Source organism: Gorilla gorilla, chromosome 22 (assembly GCF_029281585.2).
Source record: "Gorilla gorilla gorilla isolate KB3781 chromosome 22, NHGRI_mGorGor1-v2.1_pri, whole genome shotgun sequence".
Lineage (NCBI taxonomy): Eukaryota > Metazoa > Chordata > Mammalia > Primates > Hominidae > Gorilla > Gorilla gorilla.
The window spans coordinates 8,249,109-8,263,197 of record NC_073246.2 but is presented as its reverse complement, the minus strand read 5'-3'; the positions used below and the strand labels follow the sequence as shown (position 1 = coordinate 8,263,197).

The following is a 14,089-nucleotide window of genomic DNA, read 5'->3' as shown; positions in this document are numbered from 1 at the left end:
TAGGAATCATGGTGGCATTTTATGGCATGAGAGTTGATGTGATCACAAAGGGAAACTATGGGGGATTAGGAAAGAAGGAAAAGGATGAAATCCTAAGAAACTCCAGCATTTAGAAAGATTGTATAGGTACAAAAGCCAACAAAGGAGGATGAGATGAAAGTGGGGGAAAACTAAGGAGAAATTAGGAGAGAGTTGCCATGATAGAAACTAAGGAAAGGGGCATTTTAATGTGGGAGTGGCTAGCAATTCAAATGCTGCAAAGTACAAAAAGCCAAAGACTAAATCGGGTTTCCTATGGGCATTGGCAGCCTCACTAATGTAGCTTCAGATGAGTATTAGGTGCTAAGCCAGCCTTCGTGAAGTATGTCAGAGGTCCAGCCAGCGTCCACATTTTGAAGCCTGTTTTTGTACTGCCCTCAAGCGAGGAATTATTTTTACATTTTTAAAAGAGTGTAAATAAAAACAAAAGGTCTGACTTTTTGTCAGAGACTGCTATGGCTCACAAAGCCTAAAATATTTACTATCTGGCCCTTTTCAGGAAAAGTTTGCAGACTCCGGTACAAATAAAAGAAATATATTTTTACTCTGTTTCAAGATGCTTGACTGGAAAAGAAAGAATGTATGAGTCAGAGAGAAATTGATAGGATTGACCAAACTTTCAAAAAATGGAAAAAAGTCTGAGTGTGGTAGCTCACACCTGTAATCCCAGCACTTTGGGAGGGTGAGGCAGGAGGATCGCTTGAGCTCAGGAGTTTGAGACCAGCCTGGGCTATGTGGCGAAACACCGTCTCTACTAAAAATATAAAAATTAGGTGGGCATGGTGGCACACGCCTGTAATCCCAGCTACTGGGGAGGCTGAGGCGTGAGAATCCCTTGAACCTGGGAGGCGGAGGTTACAGTAAGCCTAGATCGCGCCATTGCTCTCTAGCCTTGGTGACAGAGTGAAACTGTCTCAAAAAAAAAAGGAAAAAAAATGGTTCATATACTTTGTGATACTTGTTAAATACAGGCATATTTATATATATTATCAAAGGTTGGTATGATAAGCTTGACTGGAAAAGAAAGAACATATGAGTCAGAATAGTAGATAGGAATGATCAAACCTTCGAAAAATGAAAAGATTCATATACTTTGTGATACTTGTTATATACAGGCATATTTTTTATACATTATCTAAGATTGGTATGATTTTAGAATACATTATTTTCCTTCTTATTTTGCAATATGCATAAGTTTAACTGTATATTTGGCAGGGCAGTTTATCCTTATATTTTCTGTTTTATATGGTAAAAGAACTGTTAGTACATTTTCTTTTAATCCACATTTAGGGATGGATGATGCCCATAATGATGTGGATTTTAATGCTTTTACAACTAGAAATTAATATAGAAGAATATATAATTAGTATATTAAGTAATGTGTTTGTGTATGAATATGTAGCTTCTGTCTTTAATGTTCTTCCACATAAGACATTTTCCAGTAATTAAAAAAAAGCCCTTATGTGATTTGAATAGTCTGTTTATGCTTAAGAAGCATCTTAGTCTAATTGATATTAACGTTTCTTAATTTCGTCTCTTGTCTGATTTTGTAATTTCAAAATGTATTTAACATTCAAAGAAAATGTTTATGTTACACTACAAAGCATTTCTCAGTTGGTATTTTCCTTGTTTGGTTCTTTCCAGTGAGCATATATTGAGCATTAATTAGGTGTCCAGCATTATCATTGGCATTAGGAATAGAAAATTAAAGAAGACCTGCTTATGGTCTCAAGTAGATATAGCCACAAATAATTGCAAAACTATACGATTAAATTTAATGTGGTTACATTTAGATTAAATACCCTACAGTGTTTTTATTGATACCTCTTTCTGATTAGATGACAATTCAAGGTGAATAACTTCAAATGTCTGAAAGGTTCATGATGCAAATCCTTTCAAATGATTTTACTGTATAGTCAGAAAAAATTTAAATTCTTATACAACAATTTCATTGTTTTACTGTTAATTATAGCGAAGGAAGATGCAAACTGTGCAGTGTGCGACAGCCCGGGAGACCTCTTAGATCAGTTCTTTTGTATTACTTGTGGTCAGCACTATCATGGAATGTGCCTGGATATAGCGGTTACTCCATTAAAACGTGCAGGTTGGCAATGTCCTGAGTGCAAAGTGTGCCAGAATTGCAAGTAATTTTCATTTCAATTCAAAGCTGTGTATTGGGTTTAAGAGGGACCCTATTACTAGGCGCTAAAGGTTTGTGTAATATAATAGAGGTGGTTCATATTTTGGCTGTATTCATTCGGAGTGACTTCATCATACTTAAGAAAATTACTGGATATTAACGTTTATATTATTTTGAAAGAAGTCTAAACAAAACTGATTTTAATCATTTAAATTGTTCTGGTAGTCTAAAGAGCTAATTTAAATTTACCAACAGTTTAAAAAATAAGCGATATTAACAATTTAAAACAAGCATGAGAAGAATAAAGTAGCTTGTCTTCAGGGGCACCGGGGAGGGGATGTGATAGGATTTAAACCTGTTACTACAGACGTAGAAGAATTAGAGTTGAGCCAAAACGTCAGTCATGTGTTTGAATTTCCATTCCAGGAAGGACAATTTCTACTATTATTTTAATGTACATCTGCATCTCTCTAAAAGGCACCTTGAATAGATCCTGGTCAGCATAATTTGAAAATGAAATATGTGGCATTTAAAAATTTGTAAGGGGGTTACCTTTTCCTATTGTATTTCATCTCTTGGTCATTTCTCCAGTCTTTTCTGTGATTTCCGCTTGCACCCCCATGATTCTAATGAGCATGATAATTTGGGGATGTTACCAGCATCTTCATTTACAGGCTGAGAATTTTTGTTGAAACCAGCAAGAATTATGCCCAACCGCCATGATCAGCCTGTTTTTATTATTTAGTTTTATAAGAAATAAGCATCAATATCTTAGAGTTACGTGACATAAATAGGAATATGTACCTTCATATTTTGGTAAAAATTAGATAAAATATTCAGTAAACATTTATTCGATACCTTGTATCTGCACTCAGTTTCTTGGGAAGGATTAAAAGAACTTGAAGGAAGAGTACTTGTCCTCCAAGATCTTTCCATGCAGCTGAAGAGATAAAACATGTGACTTTTTATGGAGAGGTTGAACTGAATAATAATTGGAGGCCAACTGACCCATCTTCCTGTTGACTTCTGTTTATCCCACAGATTTCATTCAGAGATTCCTCTCTCAGCTCTTCTTGCTTTCCCCGTTTTTTCTCTTCCCCTCCTCTTGAATTTAAAATCATAGTATCTGAAAGTGATTATAGTCAAAAATCTCAACAGAGATAACGCTGTAGGACAGGGGCCCAATCTTTGGGGGCAGAAGAGTGTTTAAAGAAAGGTTTTAGGTTTTCAATTATAATTCTTAATAATTATGACAAGGTTCATCTTTTGAAATAATTATTCAGCGTTTAATTGCTTAATAGACATCCTAAGCACTTGAAACTGCATTACATTTAATTATCACAGTAATGTTTATTATTCCCGTTTTATACCTGAAACTCAGAGAGATTTAGTCTAAGTTGTTTAGTGACACAGCTAGAAAACAGCAGCCTGAATACAAATAGAGATCTGATGCCAAATTTGATCCTCTTTACGTTATATGACAGTCTTTTCAATTTGCTGTGCCAAGATTTGTTCTTTCCACACAGTAGCACCTAGCAGTTATAGCGCCTTCCTCTCAAAAATTATATTTTAAAAGTAAAGATCAGAGGCTATTCATCTTGCCTCAACCCTTCCTCCTTTGCAGGAATCCTAAAATGGCTAGAGCAAGTTAACCGTAGGTGAGCATTGAGTAAAGATCACCATTTAGGAGGCAATCCTTATAGCAGGGTTACCTCTGTTACTATCTGCAGAGACAAAACAGATACTGAGGTATTTATGAACTGTGCAGTTCCCAGGACTGATGATTTTCATGATTACTTATGTTGCAAAACATAAGTTTAAAGATAAGCCATCATTAATGCTATCTTACTTTTTAGACAATCGGGAGAAGATAGCAAGATGCTAGTGTGTGACACGTGTGACAAAGGGTATCATACTTTTTGTCTTCAACGAATTATGAAATCTGTACCAACCAATGGCTGGAAATGCAAAGTAAGTTGTTTATTTACTTTTTTAAAGCCTCTGTATGTTTTATATGGAGAACAGACAAATCGGATATCTATTCAAATCTATATATCACCATCACCTTTTTAAAAGCAGCTTTATTGACATATAACTGACATACAGTAAACTGTACACTCTTCAAGATAATGAACATAGTCATCACCGTCAAAGTTTCCTGGTGCCTCTTGGCTTGCTTTGTGGCTGTTCAAACCCAAACCCTCTGTCTTCCTAGTCTGCTTTTTCACTATAGATTAGTATTCACTTCCTAGAATTTTTAATAAAAGCTTCATATAGTATATACTCGTTTTTGGTCTGGCTTCTTTAACTCGGTGTAATTATTTTGAAATTCATCCCTATTGCTGCACAGATCAGTAGTGATTCTTTTGTATTACTGAGTGCTGGAGATACCACAATTTGTGTATTGAATCACCTGTTGGTGAACATTTGGGTCCTTTAAAATTTTGAGCTATTATAAAAAATACCGATGAACTCATTAACTAACTTCCTACCTCACTTGGCTTCTGCCCCTTCAGGGTGAGGTGTTCAGAGACGGGTTGGGGGCAGTGGGGTAGTGGAGATAGCCCTTGGAATCCAAGGTGCGGTTTAGCTTTTAAGCTTAGTCTTCCTGGGCTGTTGGTGTCGCGAGGTTGAGGGATGGAGATGACCCTCAGGTGCTGCATGGGCCTGGAGCGGGTTTTCCCTGGAGCTGGAGAGGGAGTGATGGCCCGTGTGCGGGAGTGGAAGGCACAGCATTGTCATTGCCCTTCTGGGAACTGCTTTCTCTAGGGAGGAGGTGGAGGGCCTGGGAAAGGAGGGTGATGTGGCCAGAACCCCTGGTCCCTGGCATGGGGAGGAGGTGGGAGCAGACGCAGAGAGATCCTGTACCTGCACCCTGTCCTCGCCAGTGAGGTTTGGCACCTAGAACTGCAAGCAGTATTACCAGGTTCTGCTGTGGTCTTCAGCAAGTTCTACTAGACATCTGCCTGAGTGGTGGGGGTTGAGGGGAGGGGCTTTCTCTCCTTGGGGGAAAAAGAGCTGCTGGGTAACTGTGCTCAGCTGTGGCTACCTGGGAAGTGGAGCCTGAGGGCTGAAGGATTGTGATGAACTCTGGCCTGCTTCCTCAGGTAGTTCAGATTCCTTCTCTTGTTGAATGACTTATCATTGGAAAGGAAAAACTCTGCTGTTTGACTGATTTGTATATTTACACTCTTATCTTCACTCAGTTCCTCTACTTGCCTTTTTACTTTAATACGAAGTTGAATTTGTAATTCATTTTCTTTCCTAAGGAAAAAGGACATTTAAGACTATAAGTTTACCTTAGGCTATAGCTTTGGCTGAAGCCAAGTTTATTGTATTTGTAACTTTATGTATGTATATACCTTAGCTAATAACTTTATGTTTTTTTTAAGTTGTGCTGAAGTATGTTAATTTATGCTTTCATTTCATTTAATCAGAGAATTTAACTAAGGTAGGTTTTTTAAAATAAATGTTTTGATACTTGAAGTATTGACTTTTTAAAGGTGTAGCATTTGTGTTTATTAATTTCATTTAGTTAGATGAAGTCATTTTACCTTATTTTTTGACTTGTTGATTCAACAAGTTACAACTGACCACTATTAATTGTTCCTATCAATTTATCATATTTTTAAACAAATAACTTGTGGCTGTTATTTAGCAACAGTGTTAATATATTGTGCTTTTTACCAGTATAAAATTGTTCTTTATTCTATGTAATGTGTTTTTTGTTGAGGGATCAGGAAGGGCAGATATTTTGCTTTGCCTGACACTATGGCCATGTAGGGTGTTAGTTTAACAGTTGAATGGTTATCTTTTCACATCTTATTTTGGATTCTTTTGTGTTATAAAAATGTATCTTTTGAAAGCTTAATAGAGGTCACTGTTTGGATTGATGGTTGCAATTGAAATGCTTGGTTGTTTTGAGGCAAAATTTTTCTTATAATTTCTTTCTATTTTTCTCTTCTTTTACTTCCTGCAATGATTTATAATTCAGAATCTCATTTTGTGAATGTAAATGATTATAAATATTAAAGATATAAATTTTCTCCCATTCCCCACTGAAAATGAAGTTTTTATTCCCCTTTTCTCTGATTCGATTAACCTAGATTGTAAACCTTGTCACAATTTTCTTGCAAAAATATATTTCCTCTGTTAATTCCAACTTTACCCTCAATCTTTTGGAGTCTTGGTTGTGATCCTTTAAAAATAATTATAAATTTTTTGAAACCCTACATGTCGGAAAGAGACTGTTCCTTTTAGGCTATAAGAACTTGGCACAGTATAATGTTTCATATTACAAATTTTTCTTTTTTATACTCTGAAAACATTTTCTTCAGTTTTTTTCAGTTTATGCTGTCACGAGAAAAATCTTAACTTGAAAAAATTTAATCATAATCCTTTTTTTCTTCCTGAAAGCTTTGGGAGATGTGTGAATCCCCATCCCCGCCCCCACCCCCCGCCCCAGCACCTTTTTAAAAATATATATTCACTTAAAAAATTACCTTCTTTACACTCTCTAATAATATCTAGTAACTACTGGATAATTTTTGTCTCTTGCTCTTAATCTTCTTTATTATGGTTTTCATTGTCTTGAGAACTGGTAGAGAATTCTGGGTGTCTTTCTCAGCTTGTTCTGTCTCCCCTTTGGTGTGCTTCTTTTCGATTTGCTCTTTGTAATCTGCTATTCTCTTTTGAGAGTGACAGAATTACATAAATTCTGGGAATACTATTGGATACTTAATCTTTTTATTCTGCTCTATGAAGGCACTATAGTGTGGTGGTTCAAAGCTTATGCTGTGGAGTCAAACTGCAGTTTTTTCAGTTACTAAATTGATGATCTTTGGCTACCTGTTGAACTTCCCTAAGTCAGTGTATAGAAGGTTAACGGTACTTACCTCACAGGGATGTTGGATTTAATGAAGTGGTATCTATAAAGTGCCCAGCACAATGCCTAACACAAAGTAAGTACAGAAACAGTTACCATAGAGTTTTTCATGGATTTAAAGGTTTGTCCTTTGAACCATTTGAAGAATGATCATCTTTCTCTGCTGTTGAATTCTTCTGTAGTTCTCTCTGTAGTCTTGAGTCATAATTTGCTCATGTGTTTGCATTTAACATTTGAGTGTTTACTGTGTGCGAACATCACTGTAGTGAAGGCTGGAGATGTTGGGGCAAATCAGTGTGCCCCCACAGGGCTGTCAGTCTAGTTTGGGGCTGCTCCCTGGTGAGCTGGAGTGGGGGTGATCTTTTCAGGATCTTTATTGTAAAACAGTCATTGTCAGATGGGTTTCTTTTTCCTATTTTTATCTCAGGAATGTCTGTTCGTTGGTATATTATGCGTTTTTAGAAAGTTTTTACTTGAAAATAAGTTCAAACTCTAAAAGTTGGAAAAAATAAAAATAATACGTGTATCCCATTTACTCAGATTTATCAGTTGTTAGCATTTCATTATCATTGGGCATGCCCTCTCTCGCTTTCTCTGTGTGTGTGTGTGTGTGTGTGTGTGTGTATCTGTGTGTGTCTGTGTGTGTGTCTTTATTCCCCCAACCCCCTACTATTTGAGGGTTAATTACATACGTTGTGCCTTTTTACCACCATTTCAGTATGTATTTCTTAATAGTAGGAATATTCTTTAAAAAATCACAATCCTGCTATCAACTTCCTAAACTTACATCAATGTCGTATGTTTATCTAATGTACTAGCCATATTCCATTTATGTCATTTGATCTTATGTCCTTCATAGCCTACCCCTTCCTCCAAGTAGATTCTAGGATTTAGTTTTTGTCATTGGTATTTTTGAAGAATAGAGTTCTTCTCGATATACTTCTTTTTTTCTTTTTTCAAACAGAAATTTCCCCATGTTGTTTTTGATAACCCCTTATAATTAGATGAGAGGCATGCATTATTGGCCAGAATACTGCAAAGTGCTGATCCATCCTCAGGGTATCACAGCTGGAAGCACACATTATTCCACTTTCCCTCATGAGAATCACGTGGTCAGGCTGTTGCCCAATTTCTATTCCCCACTCCTTTGTATCTAATAAAGCAGTATGTGAGGATACTTTAAGACCATGCAAATATCTTGCTTTTCCTCAGAATTTCCTTCTAGATTTGAAAAACTTACTCCCTAGCCCGGGTGTGGTGGCTCACACCTGTAATCCCAGCACTTTGGGAGGCTGAAGTGGGTGGATCAGTTGAGGTCAGGAGTTCAAGATCAGCCTGGCCAACATGGTGAAACCCTGTCTGTACTAAAAATACAAAAATTAGCCAGGCATGGTAGTGGGTGCCATGTAATCCCAGCTACTCAGGATGCTGAGACAGGAGAATCGCTTGAACCCGGGAGGTAGAGGTTGCAGTGAGTCGAACTCATGCTACTACACTCCAGCCTGGGTGAGAGAGATAGACTCTGTCTCAAAAAACAGCAACAACAACAACAGCAACAACAACAACAAACTTACTGCCTGATGATGCCATTTTAACATGCTTTCTTTTGTTTGCAAATGATGCATTTCCAGCTCTCGCACTCCCACCCCATTTACCAGTTAGCCCTCTGCTTTCTTTTGTAAGCAAGAACACTTCTTTCACATGTTAAACTTACTTACTATTAATATTGGCTCATGAACTCCTATTATCTTCAATCATTTACAACTCATTACCTAATTATTTTTTGGCTCAAATAGTCCCATACTTGCTGTCAGTTGCTCCTTCAAGCTGGCATTGGTGTTCTGCCCTCACTGCTTACTTGAACACTTCATACTTTTTGGTGTAACAAGATGTTACAAGCTCATCTTATACCTCCCGTGCCCCAGTCCTGGAATAAGTCCATTGTTAAATAAGTAACCCAGATTCCTTTAGTGGGGAATGGGTGCTGGGTGTGCTCATTGCTACTGGAGGGTGTTTGCTTCTTCACCCTTTCAGCAGGTGGTGTCAGGAAATACATGCATGTGTATACACTTACAGAAGTTTGTCCAACCCATGGCCCGCAGGCTACATGTGGTCCAGGATGGCTTTGAATGTGGCCCAACAGAAATTCATAAAATTTCTTAAAACATTATGAGGTGTTTCTTTTTTTGGGGGTGTGTGTGTGTGTGGGTGTGTGTGTGTGTGTAGCTCATCAGCTATCATTAGTACTAGTGTATCTTGTGTGTGGCCCAAGACGATTCTTCTTTCAATGTGGTCCAGGAAAGCCAAAAGATTGAACACCCCTACATGTTATGTATATACACATAAATATTCATATACATATACATAACTTAGAAATAATGAATTTATACCAGCACCTCCAGTTCTTATCCTTCTCCATTGAGTTCTTTGCCTTTTCATTCTTGCATGTCTGTTCTTCTACAATAAAAATTCTGGGTTGTAGAACAGCACATTTATTCAGTTGCTCAATCTAAAAAGCAAGTCTACTTCAGTTTGCTCTCAGTAATAGATTTTATTCCCCTTTCTTTTCTTAGTGATTTAATTTTTTAAATATAGAAGGTATGAGTATACTTTCAAAACTCAAAACTATATGAAGTTTTACTCAGAATTGTCATTGTCTCTTGTTTATTACTTATACCGCATTTTCCCCAGCCTCTTGGAAGTAACTAACTTCATTGTTTTCTGTTTTAAACCTCCTGTTATTTTTCATCTAAGAATAAGAGGATATATTGCTCTTTCAGTGAAGGTAGCATGTTGTATATGTTCTATTGCATGTTGCTTTTTTTGTGTAATAAAATCTGGAAATCACTTCCGGGCAAGTTAGGCAAGTTCAAGAGATCTCATTCTCCTTTTAAACAGCTGCATAGCACTCCATTGTGTATCTGTGCTATGGGTTACTCAGTAACCCATGGTATTTCAGTAGTTTATGATATTTTGCATTATAAATGATTTTACACTCCCTGGCTTTGTGCATGTGTGTTTTTGAATTCTCAGGGACAAATCTGTAGGGTAAATTCCTAGGATTATTGCCTCAGGAGTGTACACATATGTAGCTTTGTGAGATACCGTCAAATTCCCTTTTTTGGGGCTTATGGTACTTTGCATTGCCACCAGAGATGTGTGAGAGAACTTTTCCTACGTCTTTGCTAACAGGATGACTTGTTCAGCTTTTGAATGTTTGTCTGTCTTCTGGGTGAAAAGTAGTGTATCAATGTAGTTTTAATTTTTGTTTATCCTAAGAGTGAAGTTGATCATTTTTTCATGTGTTTAAGGGTCAGCTTTTATTTCTTCTCATGAATTGTCTGTTCATGTGTTTTGCCTGTTATTGAAGATTTTGGCATTTTTCCCTAAATTTAAGAGTTCTTTATAAGTGAGGGATGGAAGCCTTTATATGTGTTACATGATGCAGATACTTTCTGCTAGCTTATTTGTTCTTGTTTTTTTTTTTTTGCTTATTTGTGTGAGACAGTGTCTCACCCTGTCACCCCGGCCATAGTACAGTGGTATGGTCATAGTTCACTGTAGCCTTGACCTGGGCTCAAGCAATATTCCTGCCTCAGCCTCCCGAGTTAGCTAGGAGTTATATGTACCACGAAGCCCAGCTAATTTTTTACTTTTGTAGAGACAGGGTCTCACCATGTTATCCAGGCTGTATTATGTGTCTTTTGACTTTGTTTTTATTATTTTTTTTTGCCATGCAAAAGTTTCTTTTTTATGGAGTTAGATTTATTAATCTTCTTTTGCTTCTGGATTTTTGAGTCATATTCAGAAAGCCTTTCCCTACACTGAGGGTATAGAGGACACAGATAGTCTTCTCATTGCTGGTAAGCAGTATGTTCATATTGTCTAATTTGTTTGAGTTATAAGATAATGTATTTATCCCAAAGACATTTTTGCAATTGCTGTATGTGTATACATTACAGTAACTAAATCTTTTAGTTAAGAGATTCTGGAAAAGAATTGACAATGGATCTAAAGTAGGTTAGTTTCTCTTGAAAGTTTTTTTTTTTTGGAGGGGGTAGGTCATGATTAAAAATATTTTGTACTATCAGATCTGTTATTTGGTAGTTTTCTTTTATCCTTACCTGTAGTCTTTCAATAAAGTGGGAAAGAAGATGAGATTTCAGTTTGGTATCAGAACATGTATAGGCCTGGGCAATATAGTGAGACCCTGTCTCTACAAAAATAAAAAAAAATCTGGGCATGGTGACACATGCCTGCAGTCCCAGCAGTTTGGGAGGCTGAGGTGGGAGGACCACTTGAGCCCAGGAGGTTGAGGCTGCAGTGAGCCATGTTTGTGCTACTGCACTCCAGCTTGGGTCATAGAGTGAGATTGAGATCCTGTTTCAAAAAAAAAAAAAAGAACATAGATAAATAGATAAATTTTAGTCACTGATTGGTAAATGAGGCTAGCAGTGTCTTTTTACTATAATTTAAAAATTACCTTGATGAGATTGAGTTAAAGGTTTAACATACTGGTATCCTGATTTAAAATTTACCAGTGACTATGTTTCTGATATCTAAGTTTATAGATTTTCTGAGATTAGTCTTTTAATTTATAGACAATGATGAAGAGCAAGGATTATATCCAAAGAATATTTTGGCTAGGTTGGCAGGTATGGTTAAGCAAAATAAATATTGGTGGTTAGCAAATCTTTTCTGTCTGTGCTTTTGAGTCTATAGTAACTTTGTTACATCTGGGTATCTACTATTAGAAAATGCCTACACATTCTAGATCAGTCTTTACTTTTTAACTTAGGTACCTCACATAACATGATTGATCCTCATTTTCTTAACTAAAAAATGAGTATGAGAACTTTTCCTGTGTAATTTTCAATCCATTTGGAAGTACTTAAGTTATAAAACATGTTTTCATTAGGTTTTCTGGTGTGTGGCTAATTCTAATCCATAAATCCTTGTATACTTTGGCTTTCATTCACTTAATAATTGTCTGCTTTGATGAATACCTTCTGATTTAAGTTCTAGTGTAGCCAAATGTTTTATATATCTACAGTTATAAAATTTAAAATTTGTTTGTACCTTACCATAACAAATGTTCTGAATTTTGTAGTATCATCCCAACATACAGTGAATACCGAATTGGAAAAACAGATTTCTAATGAGGTTGATAGTGAAGAAATGAAAATGTCTTCTGAAGTGAAGCATATTTGTGGTGAAGATCAAATTGAAGATAAAATGGAAATGACAGAAAACATTGAAGTCGTTACACACCAGATCACTGTGCAGCAAGAGCAACTGCAGTTGTTAGAGGAACCTAAAACAGTGGTATCCAAAGAAGAATCAAGGCCCCCAAAATTAGTCATTGAATCTGTCACTCTTCCACTAGAAACCTTAGTGTCCCCACATGAGGAAAGCACTTCATTATGTCCTGAGGAACAGTTGGTTATAGAAAGGCTACAAGGAGAAAAGGAACATAAAGAAAATTCTGAGCTTTCTACTGGATTGATGGACTCTGAAATGACTCCTAAAATTGAGGGTTGTTTGAAAGATGTTTCATACCAAGGAGGCAAATCTATAAAGTTATCATCTGAGACAGAGTCATCATTTTCATCATCAGCAGACATAAGCAAGGCAGATGTGTCTTCCTCCCCAACACCTTCTTCAGACTTGCCTTCACACGACATGCTGCATAATTACCCTTCAGCTCTTAGTTCCTCTGCTGGAAACATCATGCCAACAACTTACATCTCAGTCACTCCAAAAATTGGCATGGGTAAACCAGCTATTACTAAGAGAAAATTTTCTCCTGGTAGACCTCGGTCCAAACAGGTAGGGTGATTTTAATGATATTGACAGAAAAGACATTGGAACAATTCTATAAAATCAGAAGGTATATGTGTAGTTTTGGTGTGGATGGCAACTTTTTCTGTCTTCAGATAGAACTTCAGTGTAATGTTGATTATGTGTTTCAGCCATTATTTTTTAAATGCTGTTAATGAAGAATGCCATTTATTAAATTTGAAGGGATCTTATTTGGAATTTCAACTCAGTTGGGCCATAAAGATGCAACCTATTGATAATAGTTTCTAATAGAAAGAACTTTAAAAATTCTTTTAGTTCTGTGCCTCAGTAAATATAGAGCCTAAAATACGTATAGTTTTGGGTATATGTAACTAACATCTATTATTTCCTTCTAATACATTTATTTATTGATATTATTCGTTGTATATATTTTTAACTGGATAAACATCAACATTTATGACAGGAATTTTCCATGCTGGGGAATTTCTCATTTTGGTGTTTTTATTAATTGCTAACTCTGTGGGATTTCTTTTTTCAAGTAGGACTTATTTCAATAGTTTCATGGAAAAAATCTTAGAATTGTACTATTGATTTTCAGTAAGTAAAGATAAATCTTCCTGTGTCTGCTTTACATCATGTACATTCTACCCTTTAAGAATGAGTTCCATTTCTTTTTAAGTGAGATTTAAATAAAACTGCATGGCAAAATGAGGATACTATAGGTACGAATTATTTATTGTTTTACAAATTTGCTACTTTCTGAAGTGTTTTTAAAATTGCAAGATAAATAGTGGAGAAGTGTTAATTCACAATAGTAATTTGGAGTTTTAAGTTTCATGATTTAAATGGATTAAAGTTTGGCTTTTTATAGGAATAATATCTTGATTTTAATCGTATAATTTTTAAACTGTAAGGCCAGGCTTTTAAGAAAATCATTTTTTAATGTGAAAATTAGTCTCCTCTATATCAAACCCAGATATATTTTATTCTCTAAAGGCAAGGTACACGAAAGGGAAAGTAGTTGTCAGATGGGATTTAGCTGTTTCTGCATGGCAAAGACGTGTGCAGTAAAACTAGGCCACTCTTTATATATGCCTTTTTCTAAGTATTTTCCTTGACAGTTATTTCTGCTCTACCATGAAAAGTTTTTCTTCTCAAACCAGTTGTTCTCCTTTCCAGTAAGTTTTTAGTTTTGTTTTGAATAGTTATATAATAATTATGTC

At 36.1% G+C, this 14,089-nt stretch overlaps 2 protein-coding genes across 2 annotated transcripts in view; both read left to right on the top strand.

Moving 5' to 3' along the window:
- The window catches only part of LOC129529382 (uncharacterized), a 51,716-nt gene extending 49,545 nt beyond the window's left edge, over window positions 1–2,171 (top strand). Inside the window, exon 5 of the mRNA XM_055374061.2 lies at window positions 2,012–2,171. Within this exon, the coding sequence (XP_055230036.1) occupies window positions 2,012–2,062 (51 nt within the window). The 3' untranslated portion in view covers window positions 2,063–2,171. The remainder of the gene's footprint in view (window positions 1–2,011) is intronic.
- Window positions 2,172–10,257: 8,086 nt separating this feature from the next.
- Window positions 10,258–14,089, top strand: part of LOC134756446 (histone-lysine N-methyltransferase 2C-like) — a 441,494-nt gene continuing 437,662 nt past the window's right edge. Inside the window, 3 exon segments of the mRNA XM_063702528.1 lie at window positions 10,258–10,296; window positions 10,873–10,927; window positions 12,175–12,893. Coding sequence (XP_063558598.1) covers window positions 10,258–10,296; window positions 10,873–10,927; window positions 12,175–12,893 — 813 coding nt within the window.